Source organism: Geotrypetes seraphini, chromosome 10 (assembly GCF_902459505.1).
Source record: "Geotrypetes seraphini chromosome 10, aGeoSer1.1, whole genome shotgun sequence".
NCBI lineage: Eukaryota > Metazoa > Chordata > Amphibia > Gymnophiona > Dermophiidae > Geotrypetes > Geotrypetes seraphini.
In genome coordinates this window covers 43,074,411-43,093,434 of record NC_047093.1, presented here as the reverse complement: position 1 = coordinate 43,093,434, position 19,024 = coordinate 43,074,411, and the positions used below count along the sequence as shown (strand labels likewise).

Sequence of the window (19,024 nt, the reverse complement as noted above, 5' to 3'; positions counted from 1 at the left end):
TGTGATGTGGCTTGCCTTGAGCTTGGGTTTGGAGAGGTGAGTAATATTCGCATCCAGCTGGTTTGGAGTCTGGTTTTACTATATTTTCTGCTGGCTGCTGCATGGTAGGACATGTCAGATGAAGTGCTTGAATCGCTGAAGTGTCTTCTCCTCATGGTGGTGGAAAACATTTGCCACCCAACTGTTGCATCATCGCATGCCTACCCTGATCCGGTGAAAAGGTAGCATAGAATGTTAGGAAGATTAATTAACTTCTCTGTGGGTCTCAGTATGTACTGTATGGTTTTTGTGTGTGTGTATTCATATAACCTTTTCATGGCACTGTATCAAATGCCTCCCTCGGCTATGATTTACCTAGCTCCATCACTTTTTTTTTTTTTTTTTTACTGTCTGAATTCAGAGGCTGATAGAGCACAATTGGAGATGCCATCTTGTTTTTTTTTGTTTTTTTTTTTCAATTATCTTTATTGACAACTGCAAAGGAACATACAACCACGAGTAAAACAATCATAAAACATAGCAGCCAGAAACAGCACTGGATTCCAGAACAACAAATGATCACAGTACAAAAAACCCCATGGGTGGGTTCCCATCACAATTGGTTTTAGTGTGTCCCTAAACCATGACTGCTGGACATGGAAGGGAAGGATAGGTTATGTGTAGAACAGTTTCCCTAAAGCACTCGCTGCTGGGCTACATGGACATTCTTTGCTACTGACCCAGCTTGCCACTTTCCACACGGCCAGGACCCCTGGCAGAATTCTTTCTGAGCACCCTAACCATCAACCTGGTCTCTAGAATAAGCTCCGTTATTGTCTACTGTAACCTATTTGTTGTCATGACTAGTCTGTTTTCAAACGATTGTGAATGTTTACTTGTAACCCGTTCTGAGCTTCTGGGAGAACGGGATAGAAATCGAAATAAATAAATAAATAACCTCAACAAGTTGCAAGACCTTCTTTCTCTTCAGGCTTACAAACTGGAAGATTCTTGAAATAAGCACATTGGTGCAGTGTCTGTGTTAGCACTAAATATCACCATAGATACGTTGTACACACTTTGAAAACCAATAGTGCAATACTGCTTTGCTGGTCTGCCTCCATTTGCTTCAGTGTAATCCGAAGATTGGCTAATTCTCTAACAAGTGTGCTATATTTTCATGTGGAAGACTTGAGCTTGATTTCTGTTTTCTGTGTCTGCATCTCAGACTGGAGATGCTATAGAGGAGATTTCTACTGAATAGACTTTAGATCTATGTTAGTCCAGGAGGGTCCAGAGGAAGCTGAAGCCTATGTTCCCCGGGCTAAGGGCTTGCTTTTTTTTTTTTAAATAAATTTGGATTTAACTCCCACCTTTTCAGTAGTAATTTCAAGGTGAGTTACATTTTGGTACAATAGGTATTTCCCTGTCTTTGCAAGGGTTTACAATCTAAATTAGTCCCTGAGGTGTAATGGAGGGTTAAGTAACTTGCCCAAGATCACAAAGAGCAACAGTGGGATTTGAACTAGGATCCCCCTTGTTCTTACCCCACATCCTTTCTCCCTGATATTCCATTCCTGTCTTTATTTCTTACTCTGCTGCTACTACAACTATTAATTATTTGTATTGTATGCTGAAAGGCATCGATAAAATAGAGCAGGAAAATAAATTATTTACATTGTCCAACGCGACACGGACAAGAGGACATGGTTTGAAGCTAAGGTGGGACAAGTCCAGGACAAATGTCAGGAAGTTCTGTTTTACGCAGCGAGTGGTAGACGCCTGGAATGCTCTCCCAAAGGAGGTTATCAAGGAATCCACTGTGCTGGGATTCAAAGGCAAATTAGATGCACATCTCCTTATGAGAGGCATAGAGGGATATGGGTGACTAAAACTACATCAGGTGTATACCTGACTGGGCCTCCGCGTGTGCGGATCGCCGGACTTGATGGACCATGGGTCTGATCCGGAGATGGCAGTTCTTATGTTCTTATGTTCTTATATGTATAGCACTACCAGATGCACGCAGCGCTTCAGAGTCACAAAGAGGAAGAAAACAGTCCCTGCTCGAAAGAGCTTACAATCTAAACAGCCAAGGCAGATAAACTGGTGGGCAGGGTAAACCCTTAATAAACCTGGAATCCTGGTGCTCTAACCACCAACGCCTCCCCTCCACTAGTTCTGCACGCACTAGACTGAGTTACATGGAAACAGAGAAAAATGAAGACCATACGGCTTATCTAGTCCGCCTAACCAAGCTTCCTATTATCTCCTCCTCTCCCTTAGAGATCCAGCGTACATGTCCCAAGCTTTCTTGAATTCAGATACACTTTTTGTCTTCACCACCTCTACCGGGAGGCCATTCCATGTATTCACCCTTTCTGTGAAAAAGTATTTGTTGAGGTTACTTCTTTTTTTTTTTTTTTTTTTGTAAATTATCTTTATTGACAACTGCAAAGGAACACACAACCACGAGTGAAACAATCAGAAAACAGAGCATCCAGAAACAGTACAGGATATCAGAACAACAAATAATCGCAGTACAAAAAACCCCATGAGTGGGTTCCCCTCACAATTGACATTTTAAAATACCAAACCCCACCACACAAACACTGAATCTCTCCCCTTTTCATCTTCATCCTATGCCCCCCTCATCTCAGAGTTTTCTTTTCGGTTGAAAGAGACTCGCCTCATGCGCATTTATGTCGAGGAGGAAGGAGTGGCGTAGTGGTTAGAGCTAAAGCCTCAGCACCCTGAGGTTGTGGGTTCAATTGCCATGCTGCTCCTTGTGCCCCTGGGCAAGTCACTCAATCCTCCGTTGCCCCAGATACATTAGATAGATTGTGAGCCCACCGGGACAAATAGGGGGAAAATGCTTGAGTACCTGATTGTAAACCGCTTAGATAACTTTGATAGGCGGTATATAAATACCTAAAACAAATAAATAAAACATCTCTATTCTCTCCTCCCTCCCCTCTCCTAGCGTCATAGCCCAACAGAAAAGCAGGGGGAAACTGGAAAAAAAGAGAACATACAGCTCACGGTTCTTTATTAAAATATGATGAATGGGGGCCGAGACTCAAAAATCCCTTTTTTTTTAGAAAAATCTAAGGTGAGGAATATGAAAGTCAAATACACTTCCCCCTTCGCATTCGCGGTGATAGGGGAACAGCAAGGCAGCGAATAGAGAAAAATTGTGAATAACTTTTCATATGTTATTCATGGTTTTTCTGTAAACAAAAACAAAAAACAAAAAACCACAAACACCCAAAAAGACCCAAAACTGCAAATAACCTGACCTGTTCCAGTGAAGAAAGTGAAGTTGGGAGCAGCGATTATATTCTCTATGCAATGCAGTGATTTCCTGTGACATAAATTTGGGGGCGGGGCCTTCGAGCGAAAAACCGCAAATAACCGAAACTGCGAAACCGCGAATATGGAGGGGTAAGTGTACAGGTAACCTCGTGACAGATACCACTAAAATGAGACTTAAGAAATCATTATGTTAATGTAGTTTCTGTATCTCTCTCCCAAACATGGTGAAATGTATAGACAGTACCACCTAATGTACACACTTCTGTTGGTGCAACACTGTGCTAATGGATTCATGTCTCTCCTGCAGGTCACCTGGGGGAACTCTAGTCACTGGAATTAATTGCTTAACTTGGGCAACATGTTTCTGCCCAGAGACAATTAGTTTGAAAAGTAGGTCAACGTATTGCTTAGGTGTTGGTACACCATTGCCACTTGCACTTTGTGTGAAATATTTACACTCTGCTTTCTGGCTATGTCCGAGAACCGAGAAACCCACATTTAACCCTGGAGAAATTTACAAGCAGCGTCTCAAAAATACTGAAAAAGCTGAAACGTTTTATTGGAAAACTAATTAAACGTAAAAGCTTTGTTGCAACATTGATGTCGGGTGTGTTTTTGTTTTTATGTGGTTTTTTTGTTGTTTTTTGTTTTTATCCCCAGCTAATTTCCGTTTGCTGCTTTGGGCTTTCATGTAAATTGGAACCAGTTCGTACTAGTGCCATGGCATGGTAATTCTCTTTATTAGCTGCTAAGATGCCCCCCCATTTTTCCCCCCGCTTTTAATCTATATTACTGTGTAACAGGAAATTTCAACCCAGTCCTCAGAATATACATAGCTAGTTAGGTATGAGAAAGATCTGCATAAAATGGAGGTAGTGTATGCAGATTTGACTCGTACATATTCATTATGGATACCCATCCAATCGGGTTTTCAGGATATGTCCCATGGACTGGTTTAAGAGCCCCCTAGTGTAACCCAGTGGTGTAGTAAGGAGGGGGTGGGGGTGCTGGTACCCCTACTCCTCTCCACCCTCTGCTCTTTTCCAGTCCTTCCCAGGCGCAAGCAGCAGCTCCAAACTGCTGACTGCACTGGCATCGGCTCTCCCTCTGATGTCACTTCTGGGTCCCACACCTAGGAAATGACATCAGAGGGAGAGCTGACGTCAGCGCAGGCAGTTAGTGAGTGAAGCTGCTTGCGCCGGGGAAGTTAGAGGTAAGGGGAAGGGAAGGGTGTGTGTGCGCAGCCGGGGGAGGGGGGGGAGTGCCTTAATCACACAAGCCTCAAAAACTTACGATTTTAAAGTGTTTGAGGTTTGTGCAGATGAGGACAGAGCTTAGGCATTGGTGGAATGAGGCATTATGACATCACAATCTGAGCTCTAGAATGTTGCTACTTATGATTTTAAAGTGTTTGAGGCTTGTGCAGATGAGGACAGAGCTTTCAGGAATGGGGCAGGGGCAGGAACAGGAAAATAACTCGCGGGGACGGGACCGATAAATGAGTTCCCGCGGGGACAGGGAAAAATTTGTTCCCGTATCATTATCTAATCCAGACTCAAAGCCCACTTTGAAGCTGCTTTCAATTCCAAACTCCAACCCACTTGCTAAACACCAATATCCATCTTTGACACGCAGCTCCTGATTGGTGAGGCCCAGCTTTAGTGCAGGAAGAGGCGGTCGAAGCATACCGCGAGTGATTTCCTTCACTCACCGGTGCTCTGGCTGCCCTTTCCTGCCTGGTCATTTGTGGTCGGAAAATCTGCAAATGACCAGGACAGCGAACCGCGAATAACCGGGGGAACACTGTATATATAGGAAAACCAATCCCAATTCGAGATGACCCTTTCGAATTTTGCTCTGAGCAGTTAAATGCGGCTTTCTTCTGTGTATGTGTACCTGTCCAGAGATCTCAAAGTCCCTCCTTGAGGGCCGCAATCCAGTCGGGTTTTCAGGATTTCCCCAATGAATTTGCATTGAAAGCAGTGCATGAAAATAGATCTCATGCATATTCATTGGGGAAATCCTGAAAACCCAACTGGATTGCGGCCCTCAAGGAGGGACTTTGAGACCCCTGCTTGTAACCCATGTTGACTTTATATTATGTATGTTAACCTTTAACCCGTTCTGAACTCGTTGGGGAGAACGGGATAGAAAACAAATAAAATCCTTTTGTTTTTAAACGGTGTTTTCAACTTAGGTTAGGCCCCAGTAGGGTGTTTACCGGCGCCTAACTTAAGGCACTGTTTAAACCAGGGTTGCCCAAGTCCGGTCCTCGAGATCTACTGGCAGGCCAGGTTTTCAGGATATCCACAATGAATATGCATGAGAGAGATTTGCATACCAAGAAGGCAGTGCAGTCAAATCTTTCTCATGCATATTCATTGTGAATATCCTAAAAACCTGGCCTGCCAGTAGATCTCGATGACTGGACCTGGGCAGACCTGGACCTATATGCTTCTTTGGTAAATTGGCACCTTTTTCTTCATTGTAATCTTCCCCCCACTTTTCACTTACACAACTTGCACACAATAGTGCAATTTATGAGCAAACCTGGTTACCAGTTGCCAATGGGCTGAAATCAGCTGTTGCACGTCTTGCCTTATTCCTTGAGTACCTTTCTGAAATAGAACCTGCCACCTTTTTCAGTAATGCCTTTATTGTGAGCGTTGGAATAGCAGGTCTCCTCCGTAGGCTGGGAAGGGCAAGAAACTCGGCTACTCAACAAGTGTTCCCTATTGTTAGCATACCCACACTGCCTTTGGTAACCTTGGGTTCAAAGGCTAAGTCTCTCTCTTAGCAGCTGAAGCTGTGCAGGCCCTTGGGGAATGATGTTAATTACATCCATTCTGTTGAGAAGGGAGAAGGGAGTAGAGATGCCCTCAGGGACCGCTTCAAGGTTCTGTCGGCGGGATTCTCAGTGTGGCAGGTTTGGCAGCCGACACACACAAGGCTAAATCTCTGCCACAAGTGGCACAGTTTTTGGGCATCTGGCCCTTGAGTGGTACTTTTATGTTGATTGAACGGGGTTTGTTGGGTCACCAAAGCCTAGAAGGAATGAAACTGGTTAGTCTTGTCCTTTTTCATTTGGGTGTCTTAGATGTACAAAGAGAAAGAGAAAACAACTCCGTGAGTCATAATATTGAATACTTGCTGTCTTGCAAACAGGGAACAAGAAGCTGGGTGTAGGCAGTATCAGGATGACACATTTCTGTAAGCATCCTGCTTCTCTGTTAATGTAGTGTAATCGCACGTATCTCAACAGTTAAATTTAGATCAAAATGATTGTACATAGGGGAGAGAGACATGCCCTGTCTCCCCCATTAACCTGAAGGAATTTTGAGTTGTTGAACATTTAACATAAGTGGTCATGTTTATGTGCTTAAAAGAAAATGTGATAAACCTATCTATAGAATAGATCTGGAGCTTTATTTCCTGCTGTGCTCCTTTGTTCCAGCTTCCTGCTAAACTCTATTAGGGCTGGTGTGGCAGGACACCTCAGGTGTGAGCTTTTTCCAGCTGAGGATGGGGTGGGGGTGGGAAGGAGGGGTAAGGGGGAGGAGGAGGAAGCATGGAGAACAAAATGTAGGTGGTATCTTCTGAATTCTGTGTCCCCATCAGACCTAGGCTATCACAATGGCAAACTAGGATCTGAGGTTCTTCCTCCGAAGTATGTTATAATTAAATAAATAAAATCGTCCCATTGCATCTATGTTTTCACTTATTACAAAATAGTGAAAAGAGAGTATTTTTTTAGAGGGATTAAGTGGGACTTGCCCAGGCTCACAAGGACAGCATGGGATTTGAACCCACAACCGCAGGGTGCCAAAGCTGTGCCACACAATCTAAAATCATCACTAAAATCCTGTGGGTCACTGTGGTGCCGGTAAATTGTCCAGTTTTAAAATGGCGATCAATGTTCAAACAACTTCGCATGCAAATGAGTGTCTCGGAAGTCTGCCGTAATCCCATCCGATCGGTCAAAGGAGAAAGCGACCGACGTGTGCGCAGAATAGATCAAGGATAGAGGCAGAAATGTTCGCATGCACCAGGAAAAGCTACATTATACTTACGCTTGAGTATCGATCATGGGCGTGCTTTATTGTTGCGTGTCATAGGCGGAGGAGGAGGTGGGGGGGGGGGCAGAGAAATTCCAGCAAACTATGCAAATGCTTTTTTTCTATACTGCTTCTGTGGCACATATATGCAGCCCCTCCCCAATTTTTTTTTTTAACTTCCATATCTTATACAATCGGCAGCTTCAAACGAGCACACATGAGACGTGCCTTTAACAGACATGCATGAGTTGTGCTCTTTACACACGCGTATATTATATGGTCCTCAATCCCACGAAGAGCATTTTTATGAACTTTTACTTGCAATGGGCGGCCCAGACGTTTCTAATACACGCATTTCAATGCCACTGGAGCCTCCTGACCTGCCACAAATTTTGGATCATTAAAGGCCAGCAGTTCATTTTGTGCATCATCTGGCCATTGGTTGAAGTACTCATTTTAAAACTGATGAGCTTGTTATCCATTTACATACGATGATCGGAGGCTGCTACAAACCACGGAAAAGATCGCAATTAGTCATTTTGGGCATAGATCGCTGAAATGCTTCGACACTAAACCGGTTAAAACTGGTTTAGCGTCTCTTGATGAATTTCCCCCCCCCCCCCCTTTTAAGGGTTCTTCTACTAAGCTGCGTTAGGTGCTAATGCACGTGGTCTTGCTAAAGCAGAGGTTTCAAACTTGCGGCCCGGAGGCCTACTTGTGGCCCACCAGATACTATTTTGAGGCCCTTGGTATGTTTATCATAATCACAAAAGTAAAATAAAACAGTTTCTTGATCATATGTCTCTTTAGCTATAAATGACAATATTATTATTAAGACTTAACCAAAAGGAAAGATTTATAAACTATAAACTAGTTTTACTTCATTCAAAATGGTCATTTCTCTAATAAGACATTAACTGTTTTTTTCTGCGGTCCTCCAAGTACCTACAAATCCAAAATGTGGCCCTGCAAAGGGTTTGAGTTTGAGACCGCTGTGCTAAAGCGTCAGATGCTAGTGTTTGCATGCATGTGCACTAACCAAATAACATAAGAACATAAGCAATGCCTCCACTGGGTCAGACCCGAGGTCCATCGTGCCCAGCAGTCTGCTCACGCGGCGGCCCAACAGGTCTAGGACCTGTGCAGTAGCCCTCTATCTATACCCTTCTATCCCTTTTTCCAGTAGGAAATTGTCCAATCCTTTCTTGAACTCCAGTACCGTACTCTGTCCTATTACGTCGTCTGGTAAATATTGTTTTGTAGAAATTTTTAGGGGGTGTATTAGGGAAGGAGAGTGGATGTTCTTGCATTAACCAGTTAGCGCATGGATAATGGATAAATGCTCCCATGATAATTTATAAAAATGTCCACACACTCATGGCAACATTAGTGCACAGCCATTCATAAAACAAAATAGAAAATTGGGGGTTTTACAGCCATGGTAAAAATGGCCTTAGCATGCGGAAATGACCTGTGTAAGGGCGTGCTGAGGTCATTTGTTACCGCAGCTTAGTAAAAGGACCCCTTACTCTGGTGCTTTAATTCTAAGCTGTGGCACCATTAAGGATTCAAGAATAAGAGGCAGAAATACATGAAAGGGAAGTGAAACTATGAAAAAAACAAAAACAAAACAACAACCCATTGGTTTTCAGAGTATTCCCAGTCGTGGCTTTTCTAAACCTTCAGTGAGCTTTGGTTTATGCCACAAAAATACCACATAGCTGAACTAATATTTAAATAGGGGTTTCTGCCATTTGAAATCACTCTTTGAGGCTTCTTTTTTTTGTTTTGTTTTACAGTGTGTACCAAGTGTGCAAATTACTTACTATTGTTTTGTATCCTTCTACAATAGCACAGTTTTTTAAAGTGGTGTAGTAAAGGGGGGGCACTGTTGGTGTGGGTGCTCTCCCATGCCATATTTGCGCCCTTCCTTACCTGCCCCTGTACCTCTTTAAAATCTTTGCAGCGCAAGCAACTATTCTAGCCTGCTGCTCACACTGGCCTGTCTCCCTCTGAAATCACTTCCGGGTCACAGGAGCCAGGAAGTGACATCAGAGGGAAAACCAATGCCAGCACAAGCAGCAGACCAGAGAAACTGCTCTCATTTGCAGATATTTAAAGAGGTACTTGGATGGGAAGGGAGGGCACAAGTATGGAGGAGGGGGGAGGGGTCACCACCACCTAGGGCACTTCCCACCCTCCCAACATCACTGGCCTTTTAAACTTTCATATTCAAAGAACTGTATAGAGAAGTATCTGGTTTGGAGAGTTTAAATTTTTGGGTCTCAACATATGTCCCATCCTGTAGCAGCCTCATATTAAATTGATTTTACTAATGCTCTTGTGGTAAATAGGAACATTATCGTGATTAGAACAGTGTAACTCATGTCATATGTTTAAGTCACCACCATAGGGTCTGGCAATGATGACTAGCCACACACAGTGGATAATCCAGAGTATAAGATGCTTCAGTTTCTGATGAGATTTGATTTTGAGTAATGTTAGTCTCAGCTTATATCCATTAGGGATTTAGTGTATATTTTTTTCTTAATTTGAAAATTGGCATGTTCCATCTTGTTAGCTATGATGGAATATATCCAAGATGCTTTTCCTTGAAGTTTTTCCCATTGTGTCTTTCTCATGCTACTGACTGAAGTTAATTCCTGCTCCTTCTCTTTCCAGCTCCTTGTCGACCTTGCAGTGATACAGAGGTCCTTCTGGCTGCCTGTACTAGTGATTTTGGTGAGTAATATATTTCTCCAGTAATGCTTTTTTAAATCCTACTCTGTTGGCTGCCGCTACCTCCTCGTACAACAGCTGAAATGCAAACAGGAAGTGAGCAGCATCTCCTTTATAACTAGATGCTCCTAGTATTCAGGAGGAGGGGGAGGCCTGGTTAATTTTAGAGAAGGGCCTGGCAGCACAAGCAGGGGTAAAGATTTCTTAAGACGGGGAGATGGTATTTCATCTCAATTGACAAACGAGAAAAGGTGACTATGGGGTTAGATCTGTGCTTGGTAGACAGGAACTGATGAAAGAAGAGAGGAACTATTAAACAATCTGGGCCCCGATATCTGGTTTTCATTAAACTTTAGGTAATTCACATAGCAGCTAAAAATGAAATCGCTGGAATCTCCCTTTCTGCAAACTTCTGTCACTCAACCATCCCTACCACTATGTATTGAGGGAGAGGGTGTCATTGTGCTGTGAATATCACATAGGCATCACACTGAAGCACCTAAACCCCAAATTCTATTCTATTTCATCAACACTATGGAATTCTGTGCGATGCTCTCCATAATCCACAATTGCAATTTCTCCCTCCAACTATTCCTACCTTGTTTTGTATTTATTTTGCTGGGTTTGTCTTATTTTATTTTTTTCTTTTCTCCTGCCTGATTTACTAATTTTATATTTATACTAGTGTTTAAGCCCATTACATTAACGGGTGCTAGAATATATGCCTGTCTGTCTTTCTTTCTTTATGTCTCTCTCCCTGCTCCTGTCTCTTACTTTCTTCCTTTCTTTCTGTCTCTCTCCCTCCTGCTATTTTTCTCTCTCTCTCCCTGGCCTCCTTTGTCTGTCTGTATTTCTTTCTGTCTCCCCCCCCCACCACTTTCCTTTGCAGAAGCAGCAGCGGTATTTCCCTTCCCCTCCAGGTCCCTGCTGAAGCAGTAGCAGCATTTCCCCCCACCCCCCATTCCCTTCTCTTACCGTGAGCTGCCCTGCTCCGTTCGGCCCCTCCCCCTTCCCTTCCCGCGGGCTGGCCTGCTGCGGCTGAAGGGTTTTTTTCGGCGGCTCTTCTCACGATCCCCGTGGTGGCTGATTCTCCTGTAAAGAGCAGCCTGCGATGGTGTCCAGCTTTAGCGAACCTCGCAGGCCGCTCTCCAACTCGGTTGCACGTTCCCTCTGACGCGATCCCGTGCGTCAGAGGGAACGTGCTACCGAGGTTGGAGAGCGGCCTGCGAGGTTCGCTAAAGCCGGACACCATCGCAGGCTGCTCTTTACAGGAGGATCAGCAGCAGCGGCGGCGGCAGCGGCGAGTTAGAGCGGGAGGTGTTTTCCCTGCTGAGGACGGGGGCAGGGAGAGAGCTTGCCTGGCTTCCATGGTGAGTGAGGGCGGGAGGGGGGAGTGGCCAGAATGTTCCCTGCTGCCGGATTGGCTGCCACAGATCAGAAATCACGGCGGCAGGGATCACGAAATTTCAAGAGCGCATGAGCGCTCTAGGATTTTATTATATAGGATTGTTTATATTTATATTTATCTTGTTCTATTGTGTTGATAATGTAATGTAATATACTATTCTATCTTTTTCTCTATAATGTAACCACTCAGCTTCACTTTTCCTGGTTCTCTACTTCTCTCTGAGGCTTCTTCTTCCTTCTCATCTTCTTTCTATCTTTTTCTCTATAATGTAACCACTCTGCTTCACTTTTCCTGGTTCTTTACTTTTCCTGGTTCTTTACTTCTCTTGGTTCTTTACTTCTCTCTGGGGCTCCTTCTTCCTTCTGTTTACAGCTCTTTTATTTTGCTGCCCCTCATTTTAAAGGGATCTGTTGTGGTCTGATTAAACCAAAGATTTCCAAACTTTATTTTCTATGGTGGAACTCCCCAAAATATTTTTTCATACGCAGAGAAACCCCACTCCCATCTTCCCTACACAAAGTACCCCTCTCCCAGAACCACATTTTGGCCCTCCATACCCCCCTTCCAGTCCTACCACATTGGTAGTAAAGATAGGGCAGGAGTGACCCCCAGTCACTCCTGCTTATGTTGGTTCCAACAACGAAATGGTTGCAGGTACTTCCCAAGGCAGTCTTGCAAGGGAGGTCCCAGCAGCCATTTTCTCAGTGGAGTCAGCATGGGGATCACTCCTGCCCTGATTGACACAGAGTTCCTTAAGGTTCCACGAAACCCAGTTTGGGAATCACTGGATTAAACTCTCTCTCTATAGTTGAGCAAGGTTTGTGTTTTATGATCCACATCACAGCTTTATTTTGGGCCTCTACTCCCTGTCTTTAGGTCTGGGAAAGCAGCAGGGAGTTAAATTGGCATCAGTGACTCTGTGAAACATCTGATCCTAGTCGGCACTAATATGGTGTAGCATGTATTGTTTGAGATAATTCAATGGAGATGTTCGTAAAGCGGTTTGTAGTTTAACTTTAAAAAGAGTGTGGGGGTTAATTGACATTTGGAAAATGAGGTCTCAACAGGATCTCAATGTTCATGGATATATGCAATAAGCAGGGCTTTTGATTTTTATATTTTGAACAATATAATACCCCTCCATTCTACTTCTGGGGGGGGGGGGGGTGGTCCTTGTTAACTCATTCTCAGCTTCACAAATGTATATATTTAATTCCACCAAAAAATGTACCCAGCAATGATACCTGAGCTACAAAACAAAACAAACATCAAAGAATCAAACGCCTAAACTTTACAATATATAAATTGGACCAATATAGAAGTTGGACCTATAAGCTCTAACTATCTTGCTTTAGCCACAACCAGTTGAGAGACCTATTGAAAATGATAGTAGATAAAGACCTTAGGGCCTATCCAGTCTGCCCATCCATACCATCTATACCATCCCTCTCCTTTAGAGATCCCAAGCTTTCTTGAATTCAGTCAGTCTGTCTCCACCTCCTTTACGAGCATCCAACACTTTTTCCATAAAGAAGTATTTTCTTCAGTTACTCCTTGGACAGACCACTTTCACCTTCATGTTGTGTCCCTTCTTTCCTGAGCTTCCTTTCATTTGTGCCATAGAGATGCTAAAATGTATCTCACTTATCTCCTCCCACTCTTCGAAAGTATACATTTTGAGGTCTATAAGTTTCACTCCATACACTTTATGACGGAGATCACCGATCATTTTAGCAGCAGCCCTCTGGACCGACTCCATCCTGTTTTTATATCTTTCTGAAGGTATAGCCTCCAGAACTATACACAGGATTCTAAATGGGGTCTCACCAGAGACTTTTAATATACCGTACATATGTGCTTTCGCCTCCTCTTTTCACGCTGGCCATTCCTCTCAGCTGGAATGTGCACCTAGAGGTTGTGAGATCAAATCCTAGTTCTGCTCCTTGTGTCCCTGGGCAAGTCAATCCTCCAGTACTCACTGCTTTGAATGTCAGCTTTGAATTGCCAAGGCCACAAAAAGTATATCAATCCCCCTTCTCCTTATGCACCCAACCAAGTAACCTTCTGAGATAGGAACACCTCTGAGTTCTACTCTTTCATGTACAGAAGTACTTCATCTTTGTTTATATACCACTCTATCAAATGACCACTCTATCAAATGCTAAAATGACTCAATTGGTTATCATGTTGTGTGCTAGCAGTTAATATGCACTAATTCACACATTAACCCCAAGATTTTGTAAATGGTGCAGAAAATTGCGTGATATTTTGAGATGTGTAGAACTAGATTGACTAATGAGCCAATAACATTGGGACTCGTACATCAGCCACACTCCTCATATATATCTCATATTTACCACGCCCCTTTTACAAATAATTCAAATACACTCTTTAATTGGCAAAAAGTTGGCCGCAGCTTTATCATCTTCAATACTCAATTTATAACATTTAACATACAACCAATTCTCAAACAATTCCTCAAAATTTTCTTGAATCAATTCCTGGTGCTACTCAGTATCGACACTAGCCCCCGTCTCCCCCTATCCTCCTTTACATTCTCCGGTGACCACAGTGTCGTCAAGCTACCTCAACTCGTGGTGGTGCCGCCCACGAGGACATAATTCAACTCCTATCTCATATATATTAACTTTCAAACCATTTGAAATAAAATGCTCTCCTCTAGGCCCATCCCCCCAGCTGCAATCCGTCCCCACACAGTCCCAAACACCAATCTCCACCACGTACCCCTGTCCCCCAATTCACCTCCCACACCGCCCCCTTCAACCCTTCTCACCAAACTAATTTTTACCCGCACAAACCTGACTCCCAATCCCTTTCTTTTTCCCTCCTTACCTCTTTTTCAGCCAATCCCGATCCCATCCCTCCCAACCAATCCTATTCTCTCCCTTTCGTATCTATCCTAAGCCTTCTCCTTCTCCCCTGCCTCCACCCAATCTTTTTCTTTGGGCTTTGACTTCCCCCAATGTTATTAGCCACCCAGTTTAAACTGGATGGCACCTTTTAGATCCAGTAATTGGGAGCTAATAATTATGGGTGTTAATTGGCAACAATTTGGATTTATGTGTACATGTTGCTATAAAGATCTGTATGCAAATTTTATAATGTGCAACTAAGGGGGTGTGGCCATGGGAGGGGCAAAGGCGGGTTAGGAGTGTTCACGAAGGATGTGTGCAGTATTACAGAGTATGTAGCAGGGATCAACACCTAACTTAGTGTAAGGATGGTGTATTTCAGTTGGTGTATATCCTCACGCCTAAAGTTTGGTGTAGAAATCTGCTCTAAATACTACTTTATAAATGGGGGTGCAATTCGGAGAATGACATGCGGACAAATTTTTCTCCGTCCCCGCAGGAACTCATTTTCCCGTCTCAACCAGTGAGGTTTTTTTTCCCCTGTCCCTGCAAGCTCCATCCACAACTGCACAAGCCTCAAACGCTTTAAAATCATAAGTGTTCAAGGCTTGTGTGGTAAAGGCAGAGTTTACAGGAATGGGGCAGGGACAGGGAGAGTGACAAAACTTGCGGGAAAGGGGAAAAATTTGCCTCCGTGTCATTCTCTAATTCGGAGCACCACTTACACAATAGTGCTCCCATGTAGATTTTTTTTCAGCACCCAAAATCTAGTCCCAAGTGCCTAATGAACTTTATTAAAATGACCCATAGTAACTTTTTGCCTCCTTTCTCCCAGAAGAGACCGTCTCCCCCTCCCCCTCCCCTCCACAAGATTCCTGGTTAGGTATTTTAGGATTTATTTAAAGTATCTGATTGTTTTAACCCTTTCAGGACCAAGGGACATATTTGTCCCATAACTTTAAAATCCTATAAATTTTGATTGGGATAGTCTACAGTTCTAAATTTGATATGTACGGATTCCATAGGATACTGCCTTTATGTAAACAAACTGGTTCCGACATTCATTCATTAGCGTCGTTGCCAGATTGACGAGAAGATTCACTTGCCACACTGTCCATAAGCCAGAAGTGTGATTTTTTAAAAAAAAATAATGATATTTCACAAAAAAAATCAATTTTTTGGCATCTGCAAGCCCTTTTTACCATAAAAATGTCGTCAAAACCACAAAAATTGGCCTACGATCCTTATGGTCCTGAAAGGGTTAAGCTGCTTTGAATATGTTATACTATGTATTATTTCTGCTTCTCATATTTTTTCATAGCTACTCTTAGCTCTTCCAGATCGATCACTAATATCCTGTTCCCTCTGCTTTTTTTTTTCTTATCAGTTGTCAAAGGATCCATTGGCAAGGTAACAAATAATGCGGAGCAGCAGGAATCGATCATAGATGTCAATGTGGAAAAACTCTATAAACAAAAGAATAAAATCTTCATGCCCAAGGAGAAGACGGGAGGCTGGGTGGGACAGATTTGGACCCTGCTAGAATGTGGGGTAAAACCGGGAGAAGGAGATTTCCTATTCATGGGACGCATGCACTTTGGGGAGCCCAGACTAGGTTGTGCCCCTCGTTATAAAGACTTCCAAAGGATGTACAGAGAGGCCAAGGACAAAGGGCTAAACCCATGTGAAGTTGGCACAGAATGAAGCTTCTCTTTGATGGGACCCTTGGCTTATAGATTGTGGACTGTGCTGCTTTGTGGCGATAGTGAAGGCGTCCAGCGGAAGAAGCAATATGAGGAAGAAAGCTGCTTGTCAAGTGGTGGTCAAACAGACTTTTTAGTACACAGCATGCTGAAAACCCACTGAAAGCACCAGAGGTACGACCAACAGAGCTAGTCGGTACCAAGGCCAAATTTTAAGCAATTCCTCTTCTTGTAAATGAGAACTAAGTTATTGTATTATGGCTCTTTTTTTTGTGTGTGTGTTCTTTTTTTTTTTTTAAGAAATTCCCATGTCTTAAGAAAGGAAAACCTGCCGTGTATCTCTTGAATACTAATGTTTTAAAAACATCTTTAAAACAGTGTAGCATTTGAATCTGTATAAAGTGTTGTAAATGGAATAGAGCAGAGTTAAAACAACTTTTAACATTGATGCTTTGTAAAAAGCTTGGTGTACAATTTGAAGTTATTTCTTATGACAGAAATACATGGAGCCAAACTTGTTTTGTTGCTTTTTATTTTTATAAAGGTTTAATTGCAATCTTTTGTATTTGGATAAGTGAATCATTTCCATACCAGCTAAGTCCTCTTCAATTAACATGTGTTACTTTTTTATGTCTTTGTACATTATTTTTTATTGGGAACTTAAAACATAATTCTACAGCCATCTTATTACCAGTCAACTAAATTACTTGGTTGTCTGGTTGTATGAGAACCTACCATACATTTGTATTATGATATGAGGGTGGGTGGGGAGATGAGAAACTAAGAACTTGGCAATATCTATATTTTATTTCTTTTCTTTTACATAATAGTAACTCATCTGTGTGACTATTACTACAGACTGAAGGGAGGTGCCCTAAGCAAACCTTCACTCTTGATAATTAAGCTCAGTCATAATCACCATCTTTCCCAGAAAAGTCCTGTAAGAACACATAATTGGATCACACTTGGTTTGTAATTTATTACTTGACAATTAGTCAGAAATTTGTGATGGTAAATGCCATCAAAAATTACAAAGACTAGGGGACACTTGATGAAGTTACAGGGAGATACTTTTAAAACCAATAGTTAAGAACAGTTATGCTCTGGAATGCATTGCCAGAGGATGTGGTAAACATGGTTAACATCAGTGGTGTAGTAAGTGAGGGGGGCAGACTGCCCCGGGTGCTATCTTGGTATCTTGGTGGGGGCGCTGGCACCTCCACCCCCCTCACACCACACTCGTAACCCTCCCATACCTTTTTAATCTTCACCAGCGTGAGCAAATTCTCCATCTAACGGCTCGTGCCAGCCTGGCTCCTCTCTGAAATTACTTCCGGGTTACGGGGTTCAGGAAGTGATGTTGGAGGGAAAGCCAACGTCGACACGAGCAGCAGGCCGGAGAAGCTGCTTACGCTGGGGAAGATTTAAAGAGGTTTCATACCAACTTACATCTGCCATTGACATGGTCTCATAGGGCGTGCCTAAACATGGGTGCCCCGATGCTGACCTTACGCTAATATTATGGAATCACGTCTTGATGGGCCCCTTAGGGGGGGGCGGCCTTCTGCACATGCGTGGATGTGACATGATGGCATCACATACATGCACACGACATTATCATATTGCATCTGCAGATGCTTGAGGCCCTCCAAATGCAGCCCTGAGCTCAGGGAAGAAGACGAAGGTTTGTGTTGGGGCGTGACTGGGGGCAAAACAGGGCAGGGCTATGTGTCCTCTTTTTAACATTAGAAATCTGGCAATACTAGCCACAAGGAGCTACAATGAGAATTGAACTCACAACCTCAGAGTGCTGAATCAGCTGCTCTAACCACTAGGCCACTCCTCACAAACTCAGATATTCCGTGCTGGTGCCCGGACGTGGCTTAGAATTGAATGTGCAGGCACAACACCACCCCTGCCACAAAAAAAAAGATGCTGACTGCAACCAGCTGAATATTTACCCCTATATATGTATATTAGGTTGTGTTGTTTCCAATTTTATATTTCATAAATACTTTGCATCATACTGTTTGTGAAAAACAGCACCTGCTAAAATGTCATTGTTATGGGCTTGTTTGTTTTTGTAACAATGAACATGCTTAATTAGTGTATCACACGCTAATAGAAAAAATATACATGTGATAAATAGTATATGCTTAAGAACAAAACTCCCTCCTTCTGAAAATAAATCCCTCCTCCCCCAAGATGAAAACCAAAATGACACTTTTTTCATGTACCTCTAAGCTTAATAGATACTGCACCAATCTGCTGGCCTTTCTCTTCACCTTCTTTAGCATTTCTGTCTTTAGTTTGTTGTTTTTTGGGGGGAGGGGGTGTGTGCAGCTTCTGGAAATGGAATCCGGAATATGCTATTAAACAGCATACATTGTAAGAAATTAAGGTTTTCATAAAGTGGCTCGATGAAAAATTCCTGTTAAAACCAAGGGCATCAAAAAGCTTTCACCCCAACAACCCTGAAACATCCATTTCTGTGTCCCCCCCAGGCTGGAATGCAGACACTAATCTGTCCCCAGCAGGAGATACAGGATAGAGTTGACGTTGGGAAGCTGTCTGATAAGGTTCTAATAACTCAATTTTAGTCTGATAAACTAGTCCCAAGTTCACTGAACATCCACCAGACATAATATTACTGTGTGTGTGTTTTTAAAAAAATCACATTGTTAAGTTAGAATGGCTTAGATACCGAGTTGCAGTTACAATAGCCAAACGGAATTATAATGCATTGTACAGTTACTAGTTCAAACATTGAAGTAATGGTAGATATTTAGTCAGGGCTACTTTTTTCAAAGCTGCAGTAACAATTCCCAGCTTGGCAAATGTGATGAAGCCATTCCGGAATTGCTAATGCTTTGTGAAAGGAGCTCTAAATGAGAGTAGACAAACACCAGAATGGCAAATCCAGTCGGCCCAATAGTGATTTTTCCAGAAGCT

At 42.9% G+C, this 19,024-nt stretch overlaps 1 protein-coding gene across 1 annotated transcript in view; it reads left to right on the top strand.

Moving 5' to 3' along the window:
• The window catches only part of METRNL (meteorin like, glial cell differentiation regulator), a 51,205-nt gene extending 34,577 nt beyond the window's left edge, over positions 1 to 16,628 (top strand). Inside the window, exons 3-4 of the mRNA XM_033961578.1 lie at positions 10,032 to 10,091; positions 15,757 to 16,628. Coding sequence (XP_033817469.1) covers positions 10,032 to 10,091; positions 15,757 to 16,073 — 377 coding nt within the window. The 3' untranslated portion in view covers positions 16,074 to 16,628. The remainder of the gene's footprint in view (positions 1 to 10,031; positions 10,092 to 15,756) is intronic.
• The last annotated feature ends 2,396 nt before the right edge of the window (positions 16,629 to 19,024 follow it).